This window comes from Pygocentrus nattereri, chromosome 25 (genome assembly GCF_015220715.1).
Source record: "Pygocentrus nattereri isolate fPygNat1 chromosome 25, fPygNat1.pri, whole genome shotgun sequence".
Classification (NCBI taxonomy): domain Eukaryota; kingdom Metazoa; phylum Chordata; class Actinopteri; order Characiformes; family Serrasalmidae; genus Pygocentrus; species Pygocentrus nattereri.
Genome location: NC_051235.1, coordinates 11,109,896 through 11,137,804, shown reverse-complemented (window position 1 = coordinate 11,137,804; position 27,909 = coordinate 11,109,896). Strand labels below are relative to the sequence as shown.

Below are 27,909 nucleotides of genomic sequence, written 5' to 3'. Positions count from 1 at the left end.
GCTTTTTTGCTTCCGAATTCTGATGCAGTAATCAGTGGTATTTTGCACTCTATTCTGTGTTAACAACACTGCAGATTCAATGATTGCCTGATCAGCTCATGAAGGGCTGTTGAGCTGATCAGGCACTGATTTCATGGAAATGTTGAAACCTTACAGAGCCATAGATCTACAAAAGCAGGGCTAAGACACACTGATTTAAACAGCTCAAAGCTTGCCAAGGTAGCCCTTTAGTGAACACTGCTAGGCTAGTTAGCATTAACATCTACAAGCTCAAAAGATGGTACAGCCTCATTTAGCATCTAAGTTTACCTAATATGTTTAAATTTCCAGAATATATATTTTACAGACGTGACAACGTGCCAAAACCATGTGCAACATTAATAAATAGGATGAATATTGCCCAATATGTAATATAATATGTTGGACATATTAGTGAAATTTTCTCTGGCAATTCTACAGTGAGTAGAAATTCCTTTGCCGTGTCATGTGAATTACGCAGATCACGGCTCTCATAGTGGGGGAAGACCGGTGACTAATAAAGAATGCAGATGAATGCCTTCTTCTAATACCCACCCTCTGTTTAAAAAGTGCTGGTTAAAAAATGTCAGAATCAAAAAGAAGATTTAAGAACAAAAGAGGGATTACAGAAATGAAAAGGTATTAGCAAATAGGAGAAAATAAGCAAAGACTGGCATAATAAATATAATCTTTTTGAAAAAATAAGTTCCTTTTATCTTTCATATATTTTTATTTGCAACATATTTTGGATTTATTTTGATACTTAACGTTTTGCATATTGATTTTATTATTTGAAATAAAAACAGAGCACCATACATACTTCTTAACCCCAGGAAATGCTGTTAAAGACATCCATCTTTAATGACACACTAGATGATAAGCCAAAGAGAGGGTACAACCCACATAAGGATTTTCAGCTACAAAAAAACCAGACAGACTCCCAGATCTCCCTTATTATCATGTGATAAAAATAAAACTAAACTGAATTGTTTGTGCTCTTGTGCACACACAAGTATCATATCGAAAATGCAAACTGGGGATGAGTCTGTGGTTGAAGAACAGATATCACAGTCAGACCTAGAGAAATATTTTACTGTGATCTGGGCGCTGACTTGAAATTGTAAAGAGAGTGATAATTTTTGTAAACCCATCAAACAGCTCCTCTGTTTCTGCGATTCACTGCTCAGATGGCAGAGTGCACACACCTCACCTCCTAGCTCTCTGATTGAATGTTGCCTGAATCACTAATTCTGTTATGTTACTGACCCCCTCCATCTACAGGACTGTGTACTGGTGTGTGTACAAAAAGCTTTTGAAAAGCATTTTGAAATGGAAAAACATCAACTGTTACTGTAAAGATTTGTATTATGCAACATTGAGGTGCCCTTGCACTCAGATATTTCTCTTTCCGAAACAAGTCAGTGTTGTATAGTATTGCTTTTTTCATTTTTAGCTTTGCTTATGTTGATAGTTCTCTTATTGATTTTGCATGGATGAAACTGTTTTCTATGTGCTAAATGTTTTTGTAACTCAAGCCCTAAGTGTGGCCTGTCTGTGATCTCTTGCTCTCTATCTTTTTCTCTCTTTGTCTGTCACTTTGTTTTCTGATTTGAGCAGGTAATGCCCAAGCCTCCTGCCTCTGTAACTCCAACAGCCTTGCAGCCAATTCTGGCTTCCCCTCAATCTTTACAGCAGCCTGTGCTCCTGGCTGCCAAACTGAGTTCTGCTCTGCTGCCCTCGTCCGGACCAGTCCACCAGCTGCACATCTTCAGCCCTCAGCCTAGCGCTACTGTAACCCAGCCCTGCCCCATCAATGCACAACCTGGCCCTACTGTCACTCCTGCAATCACGCAGCCCTGCCCTAGCAATGCACAGCTTAGCCCTAACACCATCCAGCCCTGTCCTAGCATCACTATGACACTCAACACCAACATAAGCCAGCTCAACACTAGCAGCACACTGCACAATAGTACACATCTGCCTAGCATCATCATCTCCCCAAAACCCACCCAGGTTCAAGCTGCCTCTTCCATCCAACTCAGCTCTAACTCTACCAGCACAGATATACATCATGCAGCTCGGAGCAGCAACCCCTGCCCTGATGCCCTGGTGAGTAAATCTGAGAGAACAACTATACTACTACCTCTACTTTGAGCCATACTTAAAAAACATTTTAAATTTACTGTGCTAGTAAACAAAGTGTCAGTGCCGCTTTTATTTTAAAGAGAGCATTCTGAATTGTTTTCTTATTGTCAAAGTGTTCTTTCAGAAGGTGGCTGGTGTTTTTCAGCATTGGTGCTCAACATGCCTTTTCTAATTGCATGATCTCATCAGTGAACACAAGCTCATCAATATCATTATTAGACTTCTAACGTCTACATAATAATTCATTGAAGTTTATCAATGCGTAGTGTGTGTCCAGATACTTTTTGGGACCACTGCATTTTGCTACATATTGCAGTATGGCATATAGTGTATTAAAACTACACTTGTGAACCTTTTATATATCAGTTAAAAATCAGCTTGCAATATTTTGACCAAATAATTTGTTGGATTCTGTGAGTACTTTAATTCAACAAAACACTTACAGAAACATCTGAAATTGTGATCAGGAGGCTCACAGCACAAAGTGAGATTTTATTTAGGTTAATCTTTACATTTTTCCTAGTATCCAATCACAATAGCACATCAATTGTAGCATTTAATTGAGAGTCAAAAGGAGTAACTAGTATTAACACATAGGAAGTGAAATAAAGGAACTGAAAGTTGCAGACACAGTCTATTATATATGTAATCTGACACACAGGAGAGACCATGTGTGTAAGTGGGGGAAAAAACCTCACAATAGGCCTAACAGGATTTTGCAATTAAATTTGCCAGCTTGTGCGTCTTGCTGTTTCAGACACCTGTAGCAGTTGATGGGACAGAGCCAAAGACATCGTCTAACAGTCCAACACCTCTCTCAGCCACACTGCAGTCACCTGCCCCTGCTTCCACATCATCATCCACACTCACCCAGACAAACACCCCTGCAGCTTCACATACCCATACATCCAAACGCCAAGAAAACCCACTGGTGAGTCACTTTTCTGTTTCTTCCACTATATATGAGTTTTTGGATGTATAATTTTTTTATGAGAGTTACTCAGTGAATAGAGGTTCTTATGATCCATATGGTCCATAGATGAAAAGATAATGGTGACAGGAGTCTAGAATATTGCTTTACTGTTCTCATGCATCCCAAGGTATGTGTCTAGTATATTGTTTATGCATTCAAAATTTTGGTGTAGCTGCAGACAGATCAATGTAAATCAAATGTGTGCACCAATACCAATAACAGTCCTTTGTAAATTATGCAAGTAAATTATACATCAACAAGCTAATGTACCATTAGTGTTATTCTCATTGGTCATACTCTGCACACATAATTATTACATGCTGGTAATCATATAAAATAGCTTCTGCTAGCACTGACTGAGAATTTACATATTGTAATGGCTTTTTATTCTTGGAATTTTATATTATATATATTGTGTATAATTATATATATTATGTAGAAGTGTGTGTTTTTTTGGGGGTGGAGTAACTAACTGCAGCAGTGAATTGAGAAAGGCGTTCAGTGGTAAATGTTTCTTTCTTTTAGTGGAATAGTGGCATTTTGTGCAACACATTTTTTTCAGATTATTGTAAACTGTTTCAGCCTTCAATAGAAGGGGTTTATTTTCAGTCTCTTTTTTCACTTGTCTGACATCTTGAAATATGTTTTGAATATAAGTATTATTATATATCATATTTTGAATATAAGTTTTGAATTTGAATTTTTGTGAACATTATTTAATTACATTTGAACTGGATTACTAGTATTAATATACCTTGATAATACCAAAAGTAAAAAATGACAAATGTATCTTTGTTTTCTCTTTTGTAAACTTTCCGTATCACTGATCCATATACTCCAGTTTAGCCTGTCAATACACTTATGGCTGCACTTTAGATGTCAGTAGTTGATGTTTTTTGCTTTGTTCTCTACAGAAACTGGCCTACATGGTTTCTCTGGGCCTTGTAACACATGACTATCTGGAGGGTGAGTCATATCTACTTTGTGTTATGTCACACTAGCTGTTTCCTGAAATTGTACATTATGTGATTTGGCAGTATCATACTACTGTATAGTTCTTTTCAATGATTCATTGTGGAGAAAGTGAAGAACATCTGCAGATTCTAAACCTGAAAGTGAAGAACCTCTGCAGATTCTAAACATTCACTTTGTTTGTAAGTAGAAGAGGAGATTTAAGTGTAAAAAATTGTGTGAATGTAAAGAAAAAAAACTTTAATTAAATATTTTTTTCTTCTTCTTGTTTCTTATATGTTGACAGATTAAAAACTGCTTATACAAAGTAAAAATGTAATTTCTTATGTAACCAAATATCTAATAAGTCATGCAGTTGTGTTATACTAGTATATACAAACAATTCTGGTAAGTCTCTCCTCCTAAGGGATTTTGGTTTGTTGCGTGCAAGCAGAGATTCAGAGCAAACGTCAAGAGAGGAAGAGACGAACAACAGCAAACCCAGTGTACAGTGGGGCAGTTTTTGAGCCAGAGGTAATGTGTGCACGCACACACAAACACAAGACACATATACAGCGACTGCACGCATTATGCTATTATATACTTTGTGTGAAATTAATCACTATAATTGTTTCAATGTGTGTTTCAGCGTAAGAAAAGTACACTGTCATATCTAAATTCTGCAAACCAGGGCTGCAGGAAGAGAGGTAAGTATAATTATTTCTACAATTCTATGTTTACACATCTCAAGGAGTGTGTGTGTGTGTGTATGCGTGCACAGATAAATAATATATTGTTATATATAGATTAGGGCTGCAACTATCAAATATTCTTGAACATTGTATCAGAAGTTATTTGAAGTATTCGAATGTTCTAAAAGAACAAGATCAGGAATGTTTCACTTTGATAGAATGAGAAAGTATATTGAATGAAATAAAATTAGTAGTAGTAGTGTTATTTTATTGTAATTACATTTTATTAATAATTACTGTTGTTAGTAATTGTTAGGGATAATTTGCTCTGTACTACAAGGTGATGAAACTACAAGGTGATGAAAAACTAGTAAATAATTATTTTCATAAAATCATTTAATAAAAATGCTAATCTGCAGGAGCCTGCCCAATCTGGCAACACTGATCAATTTGGGGGTGTGTTAACATGGACCTTGATATTGTTACCTCAAAACAAATAGTCAGGAATCTTCAAAGAGTCTGGTGCCTAGAGCTTGCAGCTGCATGCTACTGGCGACAAGTTAGTATTTGGCTTCATAAACAAATGTTTGTTTATGTTTGTGGGGGTTCATAAAGGGAGTAAAAGTATTATTTATGGCTTTACCATTTTCACATCTTTTAATTTTAAATGAAATACTGTCAAGTGTTTTTTGTAGCCCTAATATAGATATATAGCACTTAGTTTACATCAGTGTTGATACTGTTAACTGAGCTTTGCTTGTTGTTGTATAACAGTGATTAATAACCAGTCTGACAAAATACTACCAGCAAAATACTACCACGGATTTGCCACTACAATAAGCTTTTGTTTGCTGCTTTACACTGACTATATGTGCTAAAACATACCTCTTTGCTGATGTCTCTGCCTTGCTGCATTGGCTGTGTTTCGTTAATCTGTAGTTCTCTGAGCTCATGCACGCACACACACCGACACACAGTCTATGTAATTGCATTATGTAACAGGCTTACAGGCGTTTTGCTGTTTAATGCCTCTGTTCTGCCAGAGATACTGAGCAGAATGACTACAGTGTGTTAAATGGGGAGACAGACAGGTAATGATTCACTTGAGTTCTGGAATCTGACTAAGGGTACATTAGTGCAAAAATGGCAGAAATGCCATGTCTCTCACTCAGACAAGTGCAGTCTACTGGGTTTGGGTGCGTCTTAGAAACTCCCACCTGCAAGCCATAGGATGTGGCTGATAGCCCAAAATTAGCATTTGAATATTATCTACTTTAAGCTTGCTCCTACTGGCTCTTTTGAGTCCACATGACCAGATGTGCAAATGTGCTAAAACATACCTCTTTGAATTAAATAGGCCTTATTAAAGCTAACCAAGCTAAACAAGTAATTTAGCTGTAGTCAGTAGTTGATATCTTTGTAAACCCCTGCATTTAGTCAGAAATGTATGGAAATGGTTTATGATATAAGCTTTCCACTGCATCAAATTTCCAATGGTCTCTATCCTCTAATGCTTGTAATTTGTGCAGATCTGTGATAAACCATGACTGTTGGAGCTAAGCTTTTAATTCAGGCAATAAATGTGAAAAAGAAAGAAAGGAAAATTTCTATCTGCCATAATGTTAATTTCTTATACCACTCTGATGAGATTTCCAACACCGCTAAGATAACACTGGTGCACATGAACATTTTTTTGGCCATTCTGAATTTATACAGACATTGGAAGCTTGTAAAAGACATAACATATATATTACCTTGTATGTTGCTGTTTTACAGTGACTCTTTTCTGTAGGGCCCTGGCATAGTGCTGCCTCTGCTGTTTTACATTTTGTATGACTAGGGCTGCAGCGATTAGTTGACATAATCAGCAACAGTGCTGGGGACTGCATCTCATGGATGCATGCAATTTAAAGCTTTTGTAAACAATTGCTAATAGTTATTTTTCACTAGAAGAAGTTCTTGTTTTTTCATTTGAAGCATTTTGGACTCGCAAACCCAGCAAGACAGAATTTTTTCTTCCTTTTGGTATTTCCAATTTTTCTGAACAAAGCAATTGTCAATATAAGATCAAAAGTGTTACCTATTGTACACTTTTCATACAGTTTCTAAGTATTTATTGTGCACGCAGCTGCATTTGTTTGCATTATGAATAGGTTTGCCAGGGTTATCTCAAGCCAGGGTTATTAGGGTTATTGCCAGGGTATCTCAAGCCAGGGTTATTAATTCAAATGACTGAAAACATTTGTTTTATTATTACTTTATTAGGTGCACCTACCTTGTATACCTTGAACCCCACTGGAACACCACAGAGCAGGTATTATTTGGGCAGCAGATCATTCTCAGCAATGCAATCACACTCATATGGTGGAGTGGATCAGACACAGAAGTGCTGCTGGAGTTTTTAAACACTTCAGTGTAACTGCTGGACTAAGAATAGTCCACCTACCAAAAATATATAGCCAACAGCATCCTGTGGGCAGCGTCCTGTGACCACTGATAAAGGTTTATAGGATGACTAACACAAACTGGCAGCAACAGATGAGCTGGTGTCTCTGACTTCTACAAGGTGGTAAAACAAGGTTGGAGTGTCTAATAGAGTGGACAGTAAGTGGACACAGTGTTGAAAAACTCCAACAGTACTGCTATGTCTGAACCATTCATACACTCACAAATACGTCGCCACCATGTCAGTGACACTGCAATGCTGAGAATGATCCACCACCCAAGTGATACCTGCTCTGTTGTGGTTCTGTAGAGGTCTTGACCATTGATGAACTGAGAAAAGATGGGATAACAAATTACCTACAATCTGTACAGTCTATAATTGTACAAGTGTTGTGCACTTATATGGGGAGATGAGTTAGATGAGTTGGTCGGTACAAGGTACCTAATAAAGTGCCCAGTAGTGTATATATTTTAACCATTCTGGTTTAGAACTACATTTTTATGGGTTTTTAACAGTTTACACTTGATGATCTGCATCATATAATGAGCAAAAATAACAGTAAAGGCCTGGAGAAGATGCTGTTACATTTGATGTTTAAGTGTCTTATCAGTACAAAATTAGTGTAAATGCTTTTTTGAACTTTTGCATTAAATTTGGACTACACTTCTTTTTTACATTGCTTAGAGTTTTGCCTTGTGATCTTGCTGTGCTTCCTGCACTTACCATACCTAACCTTACACTTTGGATTAGACACTTTGTGCTCTTATCAGCAGGTACTGGGTTAGCATCAGAGACATGCCAAGAAGGAGGTTACCCCAGATGTCATTTGCACAAGCTATAGGATTTAAAATTAATACATATTCTTGATAAACCCAGCTATCATGAGTGAAAGTTTGAGTTATTCATTATGAGTAATGAGGTAATTTATAAGATGGCTCATTTCGGTTCAGTATGATTAATCCTGCCATCTCTGGAATTACTTAATTATTTGACAAAACATGATCTCTTTTGAAAGTTTTGAAATTTGAAACACACTGACCTTCCCCTTAATTCTACTGCTGTCAGAAAATCAAGCCCAACTGTTTCACCTAGTTAAACTGAGTTGGTGACTCAAAATGGCACACAAGATATGTGACTGATTAATTGATTGACTGATTAACTCTGGTTGTGTCCCTGCATGCATTGTGACGACTGTTGTCTAACACTGCTCTTTCATTCCCACTCCTCTTGCAACGTTAGCCAATGAGGACAGCTTGTCAGAGGTATGTCATCAACGTTTTGTCTTCTTTTATCTTTTGTTTTTACTTTTTTTTTTTTCCTTTTTTCGTCTGTCTCATCTCACCCAGGTCGCCCACCCAAATACAGCATCGCGGTGGAGCGGGGCGACAGCCCCTTGACCCCCACCAGCCGCCACCCAGCGTCTCTGGGTCCTCAGCAACCCAGCATGGGTGGCCCTCACTCCCCTGCCCTCCCACAAACCCTCTCATCATATCCACCCCCATCCAGCCCCCGTGTCAGTCCAAGCTCAGAGAGGGATGTAAGTAGCCATGGGAGATTGCTGCTCCAACTTATTACTCCCATATCCCTGTCCACAGATCCAACATACACTGCCAAAATCTTATACCCTAGTTGACTGGGGGTGATACAGTAGGGTCAGTGGTGGCTAAATCAGGCTAGATACACCAGAATTCATCCTGCAACTCATCATTTTACAACATTTTAATTACTTATTTATGTAGTCTCTGCCTTCCCAATCAGAGATTTTTAATTAGGCATGCAGAATGCAGAGATTTATTAATTACATTAATAAATAACATTTAAATGTATTTGAAGCCTAATGTCTGTTTGCCAAGTTTGTAGCATAAGATTGATTGCCACAAACAAATATTTACATAGAACAGAAAAAACATTGACTGAACTGTTGCTTCAGCACTTGTTAAGTGCCTTCCATTTTAAGTTTTTGTACAGTACAGAGTTTTTGTTTAAGTATAGGTAACTTCTTGATAATGTTAAACCGTTGTATGCTGGAGTCCTTTAAATCCATATGGGGGCCTTTGTAAAATTTTGCTCAGTACTGCTAAAAGAATTATCTGAATGAAACCACCACTTTATTTAAATTTTTGATTAAATAGGTCCCACTTACCCTTGTTTGATTGGGCCTGCATATAGTAGCCAGTGTTGTGATTGGTGGATTCTGTGTGGCAGGGAGACATCCGTGATGATTTCTGTGTGGTGTGTAGGCGCAGTGGGCAGTTACTCATGTGTGACACCTGCTCACGCGTCTATCACCTGGACTGCTTGGAGCCGCCCCTCCGCACTGTCCCCAGGGGCATGTGGATCTGCCCCTCGTGCCAAAGTCAGGTAAATTCGCAGAGTCCCCATCTTCTGCCCCCGAGCCTACAGCTTCTCCCTTTGAGCTAACAGCTTCAGCCCCATGCTACTCTTTAAAACTTTGGGTTACTGCCCCAAGCACTATTGCCCTTGATGATCTGAGCTTGCCAAGACCCAGTGACACAGAAGCATTTCAGACCATGCTAAACTTCATCTGAATACAGCACTCCATCAGTTTCTGTGCATTCAAAGTTTAACGCACTTCATTTAATGCCATCTGTTTATTATATTTCAGTTTTCAGTGTTTCATTTCACTCAATCTGTGTTTTTTGCATTCAGGTTCATTTAAAATGTCATTATGCACCAAGGCTATTGTGTTATGTGCCTGAAATGTCAATAGTACTGTTTCATTTCCAGATTTTGAAGAAAGATGAGGCAATAGAGTGGCCTGGAACACTCGCTATAGTCCATTCCTATATTTCCTACAAAGCAGGTAACGGGTTTTGAATCATGATAACAGTTTTCATAATTGCTTTTTTATCTCGTAATGATTCTCTAGTCCAGAAGTCATCAGTACTCAGCATAGTTTGGTAATTGGCCTACTCCAAAGAACCAACCATACCACAGTTGAATCACAGAGATTTTGAGCGGGGAGCTCACCAAACTATGCTGCTCTCCAACCATCTGGAACCAGACTCGATGACTCCTGTTCTGCACACGTAAAAAAGATTGTTCTTTAATAAAGGCATTGGTTCTGTTTAGACGTATAGAGTCCATATAGAACCACTTTATGCTTAAAGGTTTCTTTGTATGGTGAAAAGAATGATGGAGAATGTGTTGTATATGGTTTTATAAAGAACCTTTTTGAAAATGCTTCTATGTAGCACCAAAGAGGGACATTGTTGCAATGTCAAGCTTCTAACAATAGAAGAACTCTTTTTGGTGCTATGTAAAACCATACATACCTCAGTCAATCTATAGAACCATGCAAAAAAACCTTTAAGCATGAAAGGGTAAAAAGAACCATTGCCTTTACTAAATAACTCTTGAAGAACCATCTTTTTGCGTCTAGTGTCTAGTCCTTCAAACATTCTCATCTAGCTTCCTCTCTTTTACTGCAGAGAGAGAGCAGGAGAAACAGAAGCTGGAAAAGTGGAGCTCTGAGCTCCAGCAGGAGAGAGAGGAGTTACAACTCCGAGTCAAACAGCTCAGCGACTCCATAATGGTGACATAATGTTCCATTTATTTCTCTGACGCATCTAGCTACAATGACCCATAAAACTGTCATGAAGCCAATTAATGTGAATATTTCATTTGATATTGTCTTCTGCACTTGTTTGCGCACTGGTGTCTTTTCACTGTCAATATGTGTAAATGTGAGTATGTAAGCAAACTACATGGCAGGAATAATGTGGATGACTAAACACAATTCTAATTACAAGTTCACGTCACACCTCACTAACAATCTAAAATGTTTAGTAGCACAAAGGAATAAAAGAACATGAAAGGTTAGGGGAACATAGAAGTGTACATTGTATTATTCAAAAACAATCTTCATGATGTTCATTGCAGACATGAATTTGATAATTGACAAAATTAGAATGCAGGCCAGTTTAAAGCAAAAGGATTTTGGAAACCATGCTAATTATAATTATATAATAATTATAAATACAATTATAAATGAATAATATGAATTTGTCTTTGCACAGGTTATATATAATCACAAATGTAAACCTGTTTAATTTAAATAACTCATCAAGCTAACTGTTAGAAGATTAGTTAAGAAAATCTTGACTAGCTAGCTCACTGATCTTAAAATTGTCCTGTAATGTTATTTATTGTTAGATATCATATTAAAATAAGTGTTAGCAAATACAGTAACCCAGATAAAGTTTAGGCCACCTCAGTGCAAAAATATGGTATGGCTGTTAACAGTTTTGACACTGAGCTGTACGGCTCCAGATGATCTGGATTACACTTTCCTCACCTTTTCACCATCTTTTAGCCGAATAAATTTGATTTATTCACTGCTGCCATCATTCTGACTCAAAGTTTGTTTTGAGGAGTATTGTAAAGAGTTTTTCTTGCTCTCATTTACTTGTCCTGCACCTGACCAGAGACTTCTTCTATTTACCTTGCTATGAGAGGCAAGTTGTTACTCAGTAGTGAGTGTTTCAAACAAGGATAATTTTTTCAGCGTTCTGTGGTCCTGTTCTGTAAACTTATGTAACCTACTGCTTCACATTTAAGCTGCTGTTGTTCCAAGTTGCTTTCACTTCACAATAACAGAACTTGCATTTGACTTGGGCAGCTCTACCAGGGCAGAAATCTGACAAACCCAACCTCTGTAAATCTATCTGGCTATCCATTTATCTATGTATTACTGAGATCTAAAGTTCTTGGTTTCCTTGTCTCTACAGATCTGCATGGAGAGCAGAAATGGTGTTCTGGCCCGACAGAGAGAAATGGAGGCATCGATAGAGAAGGTGAAGGGTCTAGTGCGTCTGATCAGGGGCATTCAGTTGCCAAAAGTCCCTCCCACTGGCATGGCCAATGGAGACACAGATCCTGCTTTAACCCAGCAGCCTGACATTACCCAAACATCTGAGGAAGATAAACATGCAAATATAAAGAACAACATAAAGGATAGTATTCCAGCTATCATCATCAGCGCCTCAACAGACCTCAGTGATACCTCAAATCTAAAAAGCAGCCTAAACAACAATGCTGCAAACATCAACAGCAGTGTTTCAAGCCCTGGAAATACCGATCTCCTCCGGTGTGCTCCCAGCACAAATATCTCTCCTGTTCTCAGCAATACCCAAAGCCAGAATCCCATTATTGCCAAGTCAAATGGGCCTCTGGAGCCAGAAGACAGACATGAGGAAAGTATAGACAAAAATACAGACAACGATATAAATAAAAACAGCATTGGAGACATAAACAAAAACAGCATCAGGGATCTCAGAGGAACCACAGAACCCCCGCTGCCTGCAGTAATGCCCATGGCAGATGTAATACAGGGTGTAGAATAGTACCATCATCCTACCTTTGACCCTTTTCCACCCTGTATGCGCCATAGACCCCCTCCCGAATCACCCAGCACCCGCACCTGGATGTCCAAAGTTGCCATTCAGCATTTCCTTTCTTGTGTCGTCATTTCATTCTGTATCCGCAGTGCCATTTCAGATGAGCAGGATTAAAAGTTCTGAAGTACCAGCACCTAAAAAAAGTTTAACACAAAGATTAATCATATAGAAAATGAATAAATTAAGAGTTATAAGAGTTTAAGATATCACACCAACGCGTGCCTGCTGTCGTTGCCATTGCGCCTCTTGGTCAGAAAGCTTAGGGAACGACCGAGGCAAGGCCTTTGCCGGCTCTTAGGACGTGAATATTGCTTGTGGTCTCTGTCAGGTCCTGTTGCTGTATAAAAAGGAGTATTAACACTGTCTAAATGACAGAATTTCTCCAAAAGAGGCATAGGGCTTTTGTTTTTTTCTGGGCTCCAAAGCAGATTAGAACAACTGAGAGGGAAAGGTGAAGCATAATTTATAAGCAGGTCTTCCAGGTGTTTAAAGAGATACACACCTATTAGATGTATTTGTCCTATTTATGGTCTTATAGATTGTGCAGCAATTCTGTAAATATATTTTTTTTAATTGCTGTCTTTTTGAGGAAATATTCAGTTCTGTTTTGCCAAATGTTTGCCACAGGGACATGTATTTTTACTTTATGGTGGTTTTAAATAGCTATATGAATAGTAGAGTTGTATTTGCGTAGCATCAGTATTGAGAACCCTTAATGTAAAATCTGACACAGCCTTAACTCGTGATCAAATTGAGATGTGTTTGAGTGTTTAGACAAAGTTACTGAGTGTGATGTTGGATCTCAAACACAGTCTATATGTTGTGTATTGTACCCATATCACTCACTTGAAACTTATTTTAATTAGGCTATAGGCTATCTGCCAATCAATAGCTTTTATGATCCTCAACCAGTGACCCCAAGAAAACTGAACCAAAAGACAAAACTACATGGTAATCTGCCCTCTGGTTTATGCACATTTGATTAGAAATATTCCATTTGTTAAGTGATGCTTATGTAGCATTTTAAAGGGCTTTGTCTTTTGTATTGTTTTATTAGCTGAAGTGTTAGCCTTCCAAATGGCAGCACTGTTAAGATCACTTGGAGAAAAAAAGCACAGGACTGTAAGCTTTAGTCACGAATCCAACAGCACCAGTGTAAGAAATATAGGGACAGACTCTAACCCGAAACCCCTCCATTTTTCTGTTATCATATCATGTTGAAGATGAACGATCAAAGCCTTGCTGCATTTGTACCATGTCTCAGAGTGTACATTTGGTCATATATGACTACAGACCAGGGTGTTGTTATAAATAATAATAAAATAGGTGGGTACAAAATATCAAAGGCTGATATATTATTGACCAGTAAACAGGAAGATATAACTATAATTAGTAATCTGGTAATGGAATTTCAGTCAATAATTACAACTGATAACTTTCTCTCACACACTGACAAACGTATAGTCACTAGTTGTGGACATTTCCACTGTCCTGGAACTAGAGGTGGGTAATCCGGGTCCAAACGGTGAAAACCCTCCCCAGCATTTTGATCCAACTGCCTGAACACCTTTGCTGCTGGTTTGAGCAAGTTTGAAGGGTCAAGCAGTTGGAACAAAATCCTAGGGTGAGTTTTTATTTTTTGGACCTGGATTACCCACCTCTACCTGAAACACACACAGGTTGCATATTGGATAATAGCACAGCTCCACACATGGAAGACTGAAGGTTTAGTCCCCCGTCTAGGCAGGATTGTCACTGCTGTAACAGTTAGAACCCCTGGGCACGACTTATAACATTACATTCATGTGCGTTTGTGTGTTCTAAAAGTCTTTTTAAGTAGTCATGGTTATGTAAAACTTGGAGCTGACACAAACAGCATATTATGTGGGAAAAGTCCTTCCTAATGTCTCACATATTTTTACATGTTGTGTCTATTTTTTCATGTGACTGAACCAGCCCTAGTATAATTATTCAGTGACCTATATTTATGCTGCATTTAAAAGTATTGGCAGTAAATGGGTAATGGCAAACTGGATTTTCCATTGTTTCCAGAGGTGCTGTTGAATGTTCTACCAAGACCTCAGTTTTCCCAAATTTTGCCATTGATTGTGGGGTGAAATAAACTGGATGTTCATTATTTGGGCAGCCACAGATGCCAGATGTTGCAATGCAGACAAACCCAGTATTATACAACAAAAATAAAGTACTACATCTTTCTGACATTTTCCTACTTAAATAAACAGTCTACACTGCTAAAACTCTCCTCGCCAGTAATGCTATCACCATGCCAGTGTTTGGTCACAAATGAGGTATAAGCAACACAGCATTTCAAGAGTTTCAACCTGACACTCACTACTTCATATATGTGTATTATAGTGGGAACTTAAAATGCAAAAAAATAAAATAATTTTTTGGTTTATGTATAGGCCACAGCAAGGTGTTAACGGTGGTTGTTGTTATTGGCCAAGAAATTCCATATCAATGCATAATTAATACAAAGAAAGAAACTTATGGGTTTGTGTTCAAATATAAATCATTATGTTAATAAAAGAAGCACAACAGATCATGCGGAGATGCAAATGTCAAATAGAATTGTGATGCAGGTCTGTAGATATAGATGGTTCTGTTGAAGTGTCAGCTTTATGTGTGTGTCTGTGTGTAGCACTTCTCAGGCAGACACTGCCCTATCCTGCAGTAGTCTTTCTGAAGCAGTTGCCTTAAGATATTGTGTGTGATCTCCCTGCACTGAGGGGTATCTGTGTAATCTGGCAACATAACGTGTGCACACAGTGTTTCTCTGCAGGAAACATGACCTCTTTTTCTGTTGTACAATCATCAGATTTGTCAATTATGTATGTTACACTTGTGGTTTAGTGCACAGTGCCTCATTCATCTAGGGTATTTAAGTTTTGTTTACAAGACCTGTAATTTAAATTGCTAATATGTTGTTGCACTTTGGGTTCAGACAATTTCTCAGTTCTTTTTTATGTTGTAGTGCATCAGTCGTCATCTCATGCTTCATGTGGATTGATTTGAAATCAATCACTTTTAAAGCAGCCCAGCTACGTTTTTGTCTAGCTACACAATAGTATAGAGGAGCCATGAGCCAATTCTTCTTGCTGGAGATGGAACAAGCTTCCCTTTTCTAGATGAATATACTAGCATTTACTTCTAATAATGTTTAAAATGCAAGTACACGCTTTTGGGGAACTAATAAGACATAAGCTGGTGGGCAGCTTTAAGCCCTATAAAACTGAAGATAGTAGGGAAAAAAAAGAAAATAATATACAAATGTGCAAAATTCATGCTAAATCTCACTCAGCCAAGACAGTTGCGTGTCTCAGTTGTGAGTGTTCATGTGCATTTTTGCAAAAAATCTACAAACGAATGGTTCTTAATGTCTCTTTGCTATGTTGATATTAAAATATCTGATGTAATAAAAGTGTGTTTGGGGTGGGGTGTGGGGGTGGGGGAGGGGGGAGGGTTTGCCCATTAAATTGCATATTTGCAAATGTCATGTTCAGCTCTTTGTTTGGGCCAAATTCCAGGCTCTGCTGATGGGTCTGAACTTTTGTGTCTGGATGTTTTAAATCTGTAGTGTGCAAAAGTGTGGAAAGTCTCTGCATCTGCGTTATTTACACTAGAGGATAAGTGTTTGTGTCTTTTTTCAACAGTCCCTCAAGTGTTATACATTTGAAACCTTCAAATTATTTTCAAAAATGCATAACGCTCAGCTTAGCCCTTGACACACAACTCAGATGATGCCAAGCATCAGGTCCTCTGTCTTTTTTTTTTCTCTCCATTTAGCGTGACTCTCTGGCACTCAGCTGTCCTCCCTTTTAGCATTACCTCGTTCACACACAACCCAATCAAAGGCCTTTCATCTGTATGGACATTGGAAGTCGATTAGATATGGAATATTGCACATAATACATATTAGCAGTGGTACAACTGATGTGCCAAACTATTTATGAAGTGTTTAATATACGATTTACATAGTTCTCTTGTTAAAAAAAAAAAAAGTCAAGTATTTTTTCAGAATGGTTTTAAAAATGATGTGATCGCTTTGGTTTATTTTCTTCCTTTTTTTTTTAATACACTTTGTATGTTATTTGTTCTTTGTTGGTCTGGTGTTTGGTGCTGCCTGATTTTTGGTTTGATTGCTTCCCTCATAGACTTCACATTTAAGTAAGTTATTTAAATGCACAGCTACATGTCTTACTTCATGTTGAAGGGGGTGAACGTTTAAGGAGCATTTGATCAATTTGTATTTATTAATTTTTACCATTTTGCTAATTAAAACTGTAAAGTCAAGCACTACTGTATTGTTTTTTTTTTGTCTCAGTCTGCTTTAGTGATTGCGACCTCTCCATGCCAACTGTACCTGCACTCAACAAGCATACAAAATGCCTGCCTTTTGATTAGATTTTGATTGTGATATAACTGGGTACTTGGAACTTTCCCTCTCAATTTTATCTGCAGAAAAGCATTGTTGGAATGTTATTTTTTCAGATCTAAATGAATAAAAACCAGCATTCATTCTATTTGTTTTGCTTATTATCCCTGACATTTAAATGTCAGACTGAGGCACATGACTCATAGGACGATTGGATCATATTATAGAACATAAAATAGATTTATTACAAGATTTTTCTTTACTTTAACTTTATTGTACACAAGTGACGTTCTTGATGACGATTCCCTTAAAATGCTTCAAAACCAATCTTGTTTCCCAATCATGATGTGTCGGGGATTCTGTGAATTGAAATCCTTCCTTTAGTATACCATCACATCAAGTGGGACCACTTTGTCAGCATGATCATATAATGTAGCTTGCTTCTACTGGACAAGGCAATGTGAATTCAACTTCTGCAACCATAAATAGGTAGATGTAGTAAAATTGTGGCATTTCACTAGAATTCAAATTCCTAGTTGCTAGTGCCTGGATTTCCTTGGCATTAGTATAGATTTGTCCTCCATCCTCCAAGGGTGAGCAGAAAACAGATCAACCTGCTGATCCACAAAGACAGGGCAGCAAAGAATTGTGTTCGGTGTCTGTGTTCACCACTGCATGGTTTTGCTGCGTGTGAGTTTGTTCTTCAGCACATGACGCATCTGCAGCATGCGTGAGCGCTTGTCCATGGCCAATAGATGGCGGTGGAACTCCAGTCGTACCTCTCGGATCAGCTGTCCGAACGCTGCCTCCACTGCTGAGGCACTTTCTGCCACAGACAGCTCGAAAAAACTACACCTGTAGCATCCACACAAACACGTTTATAAACAAAACCTGTGGCATCCACATAAACATGTACAGAAACTGTAGCTGTAACATTTAAACTGAAAAAAAAAACTGATTAACTACATTCTCTGACATCAAAACATTAAAAGGCTTTTAATCACTGGCCATTTTATCGTGTACATGTACAATATAGGGGCACTTTGTGGGCTTACAGTTACTGACTCTGCAATCATCTAACCCATCCATGAGTGCAAAGGGGCCACCATAGGACCAGATATTATTTGAATGGCGGGCCTGTGCAGCAGCAACACTGACATGGTAGTGGCATGGTAACGAGTGTTTGAGGCATAGTGGTGTTTCTGGGACTGTTACACACCTCAGTGTCACAAAAAAAACATCATAGAAGCAGACTACTTATGAAGGGTTAAGAATCACTGACAGTTTTTTAATGAAAAAACGATAGGCCATTGTCAAGTATGTGATACTAGGCAGACATCCTATATCAATTCAACCTTTACACTCTGTAAATTTCACAGTGAATGGACCAAAAGAAATTCTGGTTCCATGTACTTGCATTCAAAGTAAATTTTTTGCTTCTATTGCAAAGTTATCATTTTGGAGATATGAGGGTTTGTTCCAACAACAGCAAAACCCTAGTAATACTGCTGTGGCTGGTATATTTGTATCAGCAGCACAACACACACTAACGTGCCACTACCATGTCAGTGTCATTGCAGTGCTGAAATCTCTCAAATAATATCTCAGCGGTGGTCTTGATGGACAGGCAGCTGACAATTTGTGCAGCAACAAATACTAGAGTATCTACAAGTGCTACAGTCACTAACTCAAAACCTATTCAGGCCACCTACATGGTGGGTATACTGATAAAATGAGCTTAGATACATGGTAGGTGTACATAATAACCTGGCAAAACAGTATACAGTGTTGTGACTAAGTATTTACCACACAAAATGGTTTCATATTCTCAGACAAAATGTAACATGAGACATTTATTGAAGGAAACAAAAGCTTTGCAACACCTATATCACCCACATGAAAAATTGTTACTCTAAACTTAACTGGTCATGTCATATTTAGTATGAAGAATTTTTTCTTTGGCAAAATGTCCCTGTTCCTCTTGATTAGCAATGGTTTTCACTTTGCAACTCCCATTTGGGTATCATTTCTGCCCAGTCACTTCCTAGTGGTGGAATCATGAACACTGACTTTATCTGAGGCAAGCGAGGCCTGTATTTCCTTAGATGTTGGTTTGGGGTTTTTTGTGACTTCCTGGAGGAGGTGCTGCTGTGCTCTTGGAGGAACAAACTGCTAAAGTTTTTTTTTTCTTTAGTTTCAACAGGACTGGCAGTAATCAAGCCTGTTTAATTGATTCTGATTATCAACTAAATGTGACTAATTGGTTGAGTAGTTAATTGGTAGGGGGCAGTTATTTTTTCACAAAGGGCCAGTTGGTGTTGGGTAAATTTTAACATTCAAAAAATAAAAGAATCATTAATCAATTGTATTTTGTATTTACATATGTGTGACAAATATGCCAAAATAGGAGAAAAGGCTCAAGCCCTTAATAAATCCACCTGTGACATCAAATCTAGAAATAAGGAGACACGAGTAAATGCTCTCTCTACACTTCTCGCATCTCTCCGTTTCCCTCAGTTCAGGGACAAAAGGGTTTGCTGACCTCAGGTCCCTGGCCAAAGCTTGTCCCTCTTCTGTCCTAACAGTACGCCCATTCTCCATGTCACTCTTATTTGCTACAATCACTGTGGGGATTCCTGGGTAATGGAAATGGGAAACACACACATGCGCGCACACACACACACACACACACACACACACACGTTTAGTGCTCCTGGTATTCCTAAAGCAGAACAGAGCATCATAAAAAGTGACAAGTAGATTTTTAGCATCATAAAAGGGCTCAGAGATGGACAACACAAACACATACACTTACAGTATAGCCACTAGGTTTGAAGGATCACACCACACCATTGTGGTATCCCATTTAAGGCATGATGGGTTACATGGATATTTGTATATGTATCTTTACTGGTGTTGTAAAACTCTGTCATTCTGTCTCAAGTTCAGAATGATTTACTTTAGGAAATACCAAGCTGATACAATTATAAAGAAACCTCATCAACATTTTCAATTTATCACTATAGAGAAGTGCATTATAATGACTGTCTGTGGTCATCGACTACAGCTAAAGATGTGGTAGATAGAGATTAGGTTACCAAAAAAAAATTTTTTTAAATACTTGAATTAATTTAATGCCACACATTCAAATGAAATCTGATTGGAGATCAGCTGTACTCAAACATCCTGTACTCCTTTCCCCACCATGAACAAACCAAACCTGATCTGAAGTTGGTGTCATCAATGATCTTATTAATTCCACAGCTGATCTCACCAAGTGTCTGCTTGACATGGTCAATGAGCCTCTTCAGACGTGAAACTGCCTCAAAACTGCTGCGGTCCGTCACAGAGTACATGATCAAAAAACCATCACCCCACTTGATTGAACTCTCCAGAGAGGTGGCAGCAGGTCCCATGCACTCCTGCAAAAAAAAAACCCAAACAAACAAACAAAAAAAACATACAGCTACAGTTGTATGCAAAGGTTTGGGTGCACCTGGTCAAATTCATGTTGTTTTTTAAATTTTTTTTTTAAATTATATTCACCAACATTTTATTATATATTACATTGTCTCTTGTAAAAGTTACTTTGTAGGAAAGACTCCCTGGTGTTGTTGGCTGGCTACTAACTCACTTGCCCTAGTGATGCTGATGCTAGCTTCAAAGCTAGTGATGCTGATGCTAGCTGCAATCAGCAAGATGTTTGGTTTAACCTTTTTTGTGGAAATGCACCTTTCTAGTTTGGTACTGTGGCCTTTCACATATTAACTACAATCTCCTCTGGTGTCTTTAATTTGAGAAATAAGCAAAAATTTCCTCTTACCACCAAACTTTTGGGTAACTGGGCAAATGTTCAGATTTACAAACCTTGTTTGTAGAAATAGAAGGTTTTGTTCTAACAGCAGTGATGATGGTTGTTTTTATGCATCGTGTGATTTTACCACAGTATCACGGTTTGTATCCACTTTGTATTACTCTCACAACATCTATTAATCATGGTATAGTCACTGTAAAGTTCAGCACCTCATGACTTACTCCTTTCATTTATGAGAGGATTGCTTTGAAGGAGTGAGTGAGATGAGGTGCAGACCAAGGGTTGCTGGACATTTTCATATTTGATAATTGCAGTTGAAGCTGATCCAGGCCAGCCTTACACAACACCCACACACTGTTATCACTCCTTTGTACTAATGTAACCTCCCAGATGGGAGAACAGACAATAAGTACTGCCCAGGGACATCCGTTTGCGTAGCATGGCATGCATAATGCTTGACAACAGGTAGAGAATAGAACCGCAGTCTGATGTATTGTGTTATCCACTAAACCACATCAATCATTAACACAAAACTAAAGTAGTTAACTATGGATATAAAACATGTTTTGACTGATTGACAACTGACTAAAATTGTACATTCCTCTTTTGGCCAAATAATCACTTTAAATATAATCCCTTCTTGATTAATGGCACTCCTTCAGTTATGCTGCATACAGGGAGTCCAGATCAACAGGTAGACCAGGATTGCATTAAACCTACTTTAAGAGCGGCCTGTGATACAGGAGAAATAGACTTGAAAGGAATGGAATGGTTACGACAGCTCTGCTTACTGTCTACTGTGTGACAGCTCAAAATAATACAGCATGTAGGTAATAGAGAAAGAGCACCGAGGTAGAGGAGACACAGACCAAGAAAAAACACACTCTTCAACACAATACACGTATTTGGATTAATAGACAGAGGATTAGTGACAGAGTATAGAAAACAAAACCCTTATCAGGAAATGACATGCTAGGAGTTTATTAGTGGAAAGTATGGCAGTTTAACAGACTATTACACACTTCTATCTTAATGACTTGAGCACTAATCCTGAAATAGTATACTGTAACCTTTCAAACTTCCTTTACATAATCATGTTTGACTACAGTTAAACCACTTCATTAATAGAATCATGCATAACATCAGTTTTATTAAGACTATGATTACTGCGCCATTACATAATATTGCTGTGTACTGCATTCCATTTTATAAGTGGTAATAAGAGCTACATAGTATAAAACGTAAGTGTCTAATGTGTGCATTTTCCTCTGTTGTACCTGTGTTTTTGTCTCCCTTTTGTTCCCTATTTAGTGTAGCCATAACTATAACTATAGTGTTACAGTGTTCTTTGAGAACTGGGCCTGGCTCAGACTTTAAACATGCCGTACCTTATTAACTGTGTCTAAAATCTCCAGGTCAATTGCCTCTTTGTCCACTGTTTTACGGCACCTGTAGGTAACCTCTGAGAGAAGAAACAAAAGCAGATTGTCAGCCTTATAGGGGCAGGTGGGTCTAAAAGTTGGCTATATATGAATGTGTATGTGTCTGTTACCCTTTTTATGGTCGTACTCTCCAATGAAACGCTTAGTGATGAATCTAACACAGAGAGCTGGATTTAAACACAAGGGAGGGAGGGGGAGAGAGGGAGAGAGGGAGAGAGGGAGGAAAAGGAAAAATGAACAGAGGAAGGAAAGAAGAGAAGGAGATACAAGAGGAGAGAGGAACAGGGGGAGAGGGACAGGGGGAGAGGGAGGGGGAGAAGAAGATAAAAAGGAGAGAGGGTGCAGAAGAGGGAGAGAGAAAAGGAAAGAAAGAAAGGAGAGAGAGAAAGAAGGGGGAGACAGAGAAAAAAACGAGAGGACAGAAAGAAAAACAAAAAGGGAGAAAGCAGAGAGAAATGAAGAAAGGAGAAATAGACAGAAAAAGAAGAGAGGAAGGACAGTGTAGAGAGATACAAGTGTAGAGAGAGTGTGCGAGAGAGGAGAGAAAGGGAGAGAAGGATTATGGAGAGGAATACAAGAGGATAGAAAGGAGGCACAGAGAAGAGATACAAGAAAGAGAGTAAAAGAAATGCAGAAAAGAGATAGACACAAGAGGAAAGAGAGAAGAAAAAGGAGAGAGAGAGACAGCACAATAGAGAGAAAAGAGAGAGAGAGGTGGAAGGCAAATGGACAGAGAGGAAGAGAGAAAGTAAGAAAAGAGGCAGAAGGTGGATAAATTTTGGTAGAAGAGGGAGACATAGATAGATAGATAGATAGATAGATAGATAGATAGATAGATAGATAGATAGATAGATAGAGTGAGAGGGGCGGGGGGAGAGGAAGTGGGAAGTATGTATCAGTGTATGTAATTAATACATATGTTAGCTTAATACAGGCTCTTTGTTTAAGTCTGTTTTACCAGTTTTCCCACAGTTATCCCGTCCAAGCACTACCAGCTTTGCCCTCGCCATTCTCCGTGAAGCTCCACAGTCTGTCATGTTCACTCTGGGCGCAAAGCGAATTTATCACATATATTATTATTGTCCACAAGTCGCGCTCAAATGACAGGTGAAACCACAATTTTAAAAGTCCCTGGGCACCACAACTCATTTAGATGTAAATCTGCGGTTAACCTTCGAGTCCCGAAACTAATTCACTGGAGAACATGTTTGAAAAAGCTTTTGTGTACTTACAACTCTCCGTAGCTAAACGCCGATGAGTCGCCTTAACTCTGAGTGATACAGACGCCGTACTTCGCTCCACATAGCGGTGTTCCTCTCAGGGACACTTCTACAAGCCGTATGACGCTTTCGCCACCCTATACGATCTGCTGCTGTTTGTCACCTGCGCTAGGATTGGATGGAAGTTCACACTCATACACGGTGGAGTAGGAAATACTAGCCAATCCCAACAGGGAAGATTTGTCGGAATATGGGTGGGGGGAAACACGCAACTTCTTTCTAGCCTGTATTCCGACAAACCCCGCCTCCTTGCGCTGGGATTGGATAATAGTGTCCAGACATCAGCTCTAGGATTGGCTAGCCAGTTTATGTTCACTAGTTGACCGTATTGATCACAAGGGGGCGGGAAAAGGGTGTATATAAGCACTTCTTGTACCACGACTCATTTTCCCACCTATATTCAGATAAACTCTCATGCGTTTCGACTGTGTAACTCCGCCGCTTGTGAACACGAACTTCCAGCCAATCCTAGCGCAGGAAGGTGGGACAAGACGGAACACGGGTGGTAAATGAAGTAAAAGCGCTGAAAAGTGCCTCAGCAGCTGAGAGACAGGACATCTTGTCCAATGTAGCCGGGCAGACTGCTCTGTCTCTCTTCCTCCCTTCTCCTCATCGTTTATCACCCCGTCCGAGAAAAAGAAGTAATTTCTGCCTTTTGTAGCTAAGAGTCTCACTGCCGGTCTCATTAAAGAACCCATCTGATTTATTGCCTTTGACAACCGAGAGCGCTGAGCAGGAACATTCCGCCTGCTCTTACAGCCCTAGAACCATTCATTAACTACAGCTGAAATTAACAAAACCCCATTCATCATACATATATATATATCCAGTTCATTCTCCAGTGTGACACATTTAGGCGATCGATAGCCGGGAACGAGGCCCTCAGTCTCGTAAATTTTTTAAACCTTTATGAATGGTAGGAGCCACTGAGCTGCCTCTACTCTTTCTACAGGCTTTGGTGCTAGGATAGGGAATAGAAATGAGCAGCCTAGTATTTTATTCAACGATACATTAGTTATTACAGGATTCACTTTAAAGGAGCAGTTGGTTGTAAAAACTACTCAATTCACCCCTTAGCCCAAATGTAGTTGATTGACCAAGACAGCTTTTGCTTCTTTAGTTTTAGTTAGTTTTAAATAACCAAATAAGCAAGTCTATTTGAGACTATTTAGAAACATAATACAATTTGAGGCAAGTGTGTAATAATTTAGGCATGGAGTTGGTATGATGCAAATTGGTGGGGTATAAGCTTTACCAGTACTTGTAAAATGCATTGGTATTCTGTTTTGGCTAATTTGGGATGAAAGAGAAATTAATTTAAGTTGGATTTTTCATTGACTATTTCTTAAACCTACAGCTAGTGCCAATATATGGTATTGTTCAGAGCAAAATTACTCAAATAGCTTTTAAGACAGTACTATTAAAATGTTTTGACCTGTGTTTATAACCAGATCCAGAACACATTTTAAATGCCTGGGCAATTAAAATACACTGATTTTCCAAAAATACATTGGACCTCACTATAAAATTAAAGTTATTTTGAATTCAAGTTAAAGTTAAATCCTGAAAAGAATGTGACAAACTTGTCTTCTTTAATCATATTTGTGTATGTGAGTCCAGAGGGGATATAACATATTTAGATAATTAATATGCTCCAGGTAACATCAAACGATTACAGTGCACTGGATGACTCACAGACTTATGGTTAGTCTTAATCTATGCACTTTCACAGAGACGTACTCTAACAAAGAAACAATTATCAGTCCATCTTAAGAAGCCAAATCCACTCCATGGGAATGTCTTTCCAGCTCCATTCTAGCTAAAGTGATTCTGGATCAGTTCCCTTCGGACTCTTACTGCCTCCAAGTCCACTTTTTCTGTCAGATCGCTATCTTCCTCGGACTGGTCTGTGGCTTCAGTTCTCTCGAAAGTCCAAGCATCCAGTCCTGTCTGCAGTGAGACATTATGGAGCACGCAGCAGGCCTGGATTATGCGAGAACATTTCTCAGGTGCATACTGCAGATAACCTTTGGCTCCATCCAGGCATCTGAAGCGTGTCTGGATAGCTCGAAACGTACGGTCCACAATTTCATGCGTGGCCGTGTGGGCCAGGTTGTAGCGATAGTCTGCTGGAGTCTCAGGATTTTGAACCGGAGTCATCAGCCACTTTCTCAGAGGGTAGCGGTTATCTCCTGCAAGACAGAGTCTGGTCAAAACAGTCAAACTCAGACAACAGAGCAGCAAAAACCATTTCACAAGCAAACATTAAATCAATAAAACATCAGGGGTCACCAAACTGTGACAGATTAATGAGGCAACTAGAGGGAAATACCACATTCTTTTGCAATGCACATGCAAAGCCATGACAACAACAGACAGCAATATGATCTCACCTAACAGCCAGCCTTCATGGTTCACCAGTTCCTCAAATATCTTGCACACACTGGACTGGTTAAATACAGCTCGGTCCGTTAAACTGCCAGGCCAGTGTGTCTCAGCGCTCAACAGGAGCCCTCGGGCATCACATACCAGCTGGCAGTTAATGGAGTGGAAGCCTTTCTTATTGACATAAGATGAATCCTCAGCATTAGGCGCCTTAATGGCTATGTGTGCACAGTCCACAACCCCTATGACGTTTGGAATACCTGCCACTCTGTAGAACTCTTCCTTAGACTGCTGCTTGGCGACCTCGTCTCGGTTGAAGCCAATGAACTCTGGTGCCTTTTCAATTAGAGCTTTAGTGACATTCGAAACACAGCGACTCATGGAGGCCTGGCTGATTCCAATGGCATCGCCCATCTTGCTCTGGAAGGAGCCTGAGGTGTAAAATCCCAGAGCTGCAAGGATCTGAACATCTGGGCTGATTGCTCGTGACCTCTGAGTGCGTCTTAATAAGCTCTCTTTCAGTAGGTCCACCAAGTAATAAATAAACTCACGTGGAAAACCAAATGTGGTCAACAGGAACTCATCTGACACTGTTTCAATGTCAAATCGATCCAGAGTTTTGTGCCCACGGCCATGGAGTAGCAGGTCACAGTCCAGGACTGCAATTGGGATTGCCATTCTAAATGTAATGAAAGACACCCAGGTAGTGGACTGAACCTGAGAGGAAAGAAGTGTTAAAGTTAGTTACTATGTGCACTACAAGAACATCCACAATATCTTCTTTAGCTAAGATCAAGTAAGTTCAGTAAGTGGTCTGGGGAGTCAGGTGTAAAGTGTGATGTCTGGGCCTGGAGGATTAGCATTGAATTTTACTACAAACAGCCCTGGAGCACGGACTCCTGTTTTACTCAGACTCAATCAAACTGATTCCAGACACATCCTGCATCTTCCAGGCAATGTCCTTGTTATATAATACTGTTATCAGTGCAGTCTTTAGGTCAGGGGATTCCCAGTGCTGTTCTTGGAGATCTACTCACCACTAAAAGTTTCTTCCAAACCCAATATAACAGGTGTGTTAAAACGGTATTCTAGCCTAAAACTAGCAATGCTTAAAATGCTATTTGTCATATTATGTAATATTTTGTAGCGCCGCATTGCATCCCTCTGCCTCATCGGTTTGTAGATCACGTTTCTTCTATGGAAATGAATTTAACAAGCCCAGAATTAGACAACTGGGCTTAGCTAATAAAAAAACAACAACACTTTTTTACCATAACATGTCACTCGTCACTTCAACAGCTCAGTCGTTCAATATCCAATATATTTCCTACAGCTGTGTGTTGTGAGTAATTTAAGCTAACTTTTGTGCAAGCACTATTTTTAGCACACTTCAACACAATGAAGTGCTTTCTTCAAACCCATGGCAAAGAAGCCATTGATTTTACTGTGGTGTGCTGTCAAACGTTTCAGTGCTGCACATTTGCAAAACCCACACGATCACGTCCATGTACGCTTAAAATAAGAACATGGGCCTATACTTAAGATTAATCTCCATAACACTGTAACGCATGAAAAAAAACACTTTGATTTTATGCCCTCCATACATTACCAGAGCCGAAGCTGCGCTTATTTACACCGCGACGGAAATGTGACTTTAGCAGCTGCCAACGAGTATGCTGAGCTGACTCACTGATCTACAATGTATATTCATCCAAAAAAAAATCCGTCCTGTACGTAATATGTATATCTGCTAAAGGACTGCGCTTCAGAAACGCACCCTTGTACATATTCTGTAACACTTTCGTCATTATACTAATATTTTGCATACACAGATAACAAACGGCGTTTGTATTACATTATACACAAAAAAGAACAATATACAGACATCGCCTGTTACATTTTATACTTCATATATATCTTTCCTTTTTTATTTTTTACATAACATCT

At 39.0% G+C, this 27,909-nt stretch overlaps 3 protein-coding genes across 10 annotated transcripts in view; 1 reads left to right on the top strand and 2 right to left on the bottom strand.

The window, feature by feature from the left end:
- The window catches only part of phf21aa (PHD finger protein 21Aa), a 50,781-nt gene extending 34,869 nt beyond the window's left edge, over positions 1-15,912 (top strand). For 2 of the 7 annotated variants that reach the window (XM_017709567.2, XM_017709565.2), the window contains 10 exons: positions 1,636-2,127; positions 2,921-3,094; positions 4,051-4,102; positions 4,542-4,621; positions 4,737-4,794; positions 8,572-8,762; positions 9,431-9,586; positions 9,974-10,049; positions 10,678-10,781; positions 11,977-15,912. In XM_017709567.2, coding sequence (XP_017565056.1) covers positions 1,636-2,127; positions 2,921-3,094; positions 4,051-4,102; positions 4,542-4,621; positions 4,737-4,794; positions 8,572-8,762; positions 9,431-9,586; positions 9,974-10,049; positions 10,678-10,781; positions 11,977-12,591 — 1,998 coding nt within the window. In that variant the 3' untranslated portion in view covers positions 12,592-15,912. Of the gene's footprint in view, positions 1-1,635; positions 2,128-2,920; positions 3,095-4,050; positions 4,103-4,541; positions 4,622-4,736; positions 4,795-8,464; positions 8,488-8,571; positions 8,763-9,430; positions 9,587-9,973; positions 10,050-10,677; positions 10,782-11,976 lie in introns of all 7 variants that reach the window. The other 5 variants (XM_017709566.2, XM_037534551.1, XM_017709571.2 and 2 more) reach the window with 3 other exon arrangements.
- A 1,381-nt stretch (positions 15,913-17,293) lies between these two features.
- Positions 17,294-23,754, bottom strand: zgc:110699 (uncharacterized protein LOC325371 homolog). Its single transcript, XM_017709564.2, has 7 exons — positions 23,530-23,754; positions 23,256-23,341; positions 22,408-22,464; positions 22,244-22,317; positions 20,316-20,463; positions 19,584-19,677; positions 17,294-17,896 (listed from the first exon to the last, which is right to left on the bottom strand). The coding sequence occupies exons 2-7, from the start codon at positions 23,332-23,334 to the stop codon at positions 17,707-17,709; spliced, it is 642 nt and encodes a 213-aa protein (XP_017565053.1). The 5' UTR covers positions 23,335-23,341; positions 23,530-23,754; the 3' UTR covers positions 17,294-17,706.
- A 1,373-nt stretch (positions 23,755-25,127) lies between these two features.
- On the bottom strand, positions 25,128-27,733 carry harbi1 (harbinger transposase derived 1). 2 transcript variants are annotated; one of them, XM_017709544.2, is made up of 3 exons: positions 27,572-27,733; positions 25,971-26,679; positions 25,128-25,769 (listed from the first exon to the last, which is right to left on the bottom strand). In XM_017709544.2, exons 2-3 carry the CDS (start codon positions 26,638-26,640, stop codon positions 25,393-25,395), a joined length of 1,047 nt encoding a protein of 348 aa, XP_017565033.1. In that variant the 5' UTR covers positions 26,641-26,679; positions 27,572-27,733; the 3' UTR covers positions 25,128-25,392. The 2 variants fall into 2 exon arrangements, with proteins under 2 accessions (XP_017565033.1, XP_017565032.1); XM_017709543.2 differs by lacking the exon at positions 27,572-27,733 and adding an exon at positions 27,234-27,553.
- Between the last annotated feature and the right edge of the window lie 176 nt (positions 27,734-27,909).

Bases quoted from the DNA above. Each gene is read 5' to 3' on its own strand.
- zgc:110699 (XM_017709564.2), bottom strand. From the start codon at position 23,334: ATGACAGACTGTGGAGCTTCACGGAGAATGGCGAGGGCAAAGCTGGTA. The intron at 20,464-22,243 runs GTACGGCATGTT...TTTTTTTTGCAG, and splicing joins TTTTAGACACAGTTAATAAG to GAGTGCATGGGACCTGCTGC. The intron at 17,897-19,583 runs GTCAGCAAACCC...TGGATGCTACAG, and splicing joins GCTTTGGCCAGGGACCTGAG to GTGTAGTTTTTTCGAGCTGT.
- harbi1 (XM_017709543.2), bottom strand. The intron at 25,770-25,970 runs GTGAGATCATAT...TCTGTCTTGCAG, and splicing joins CCATGAAGGCTGGCTGTTAG to GAGATAACCGCTACCCTCTG.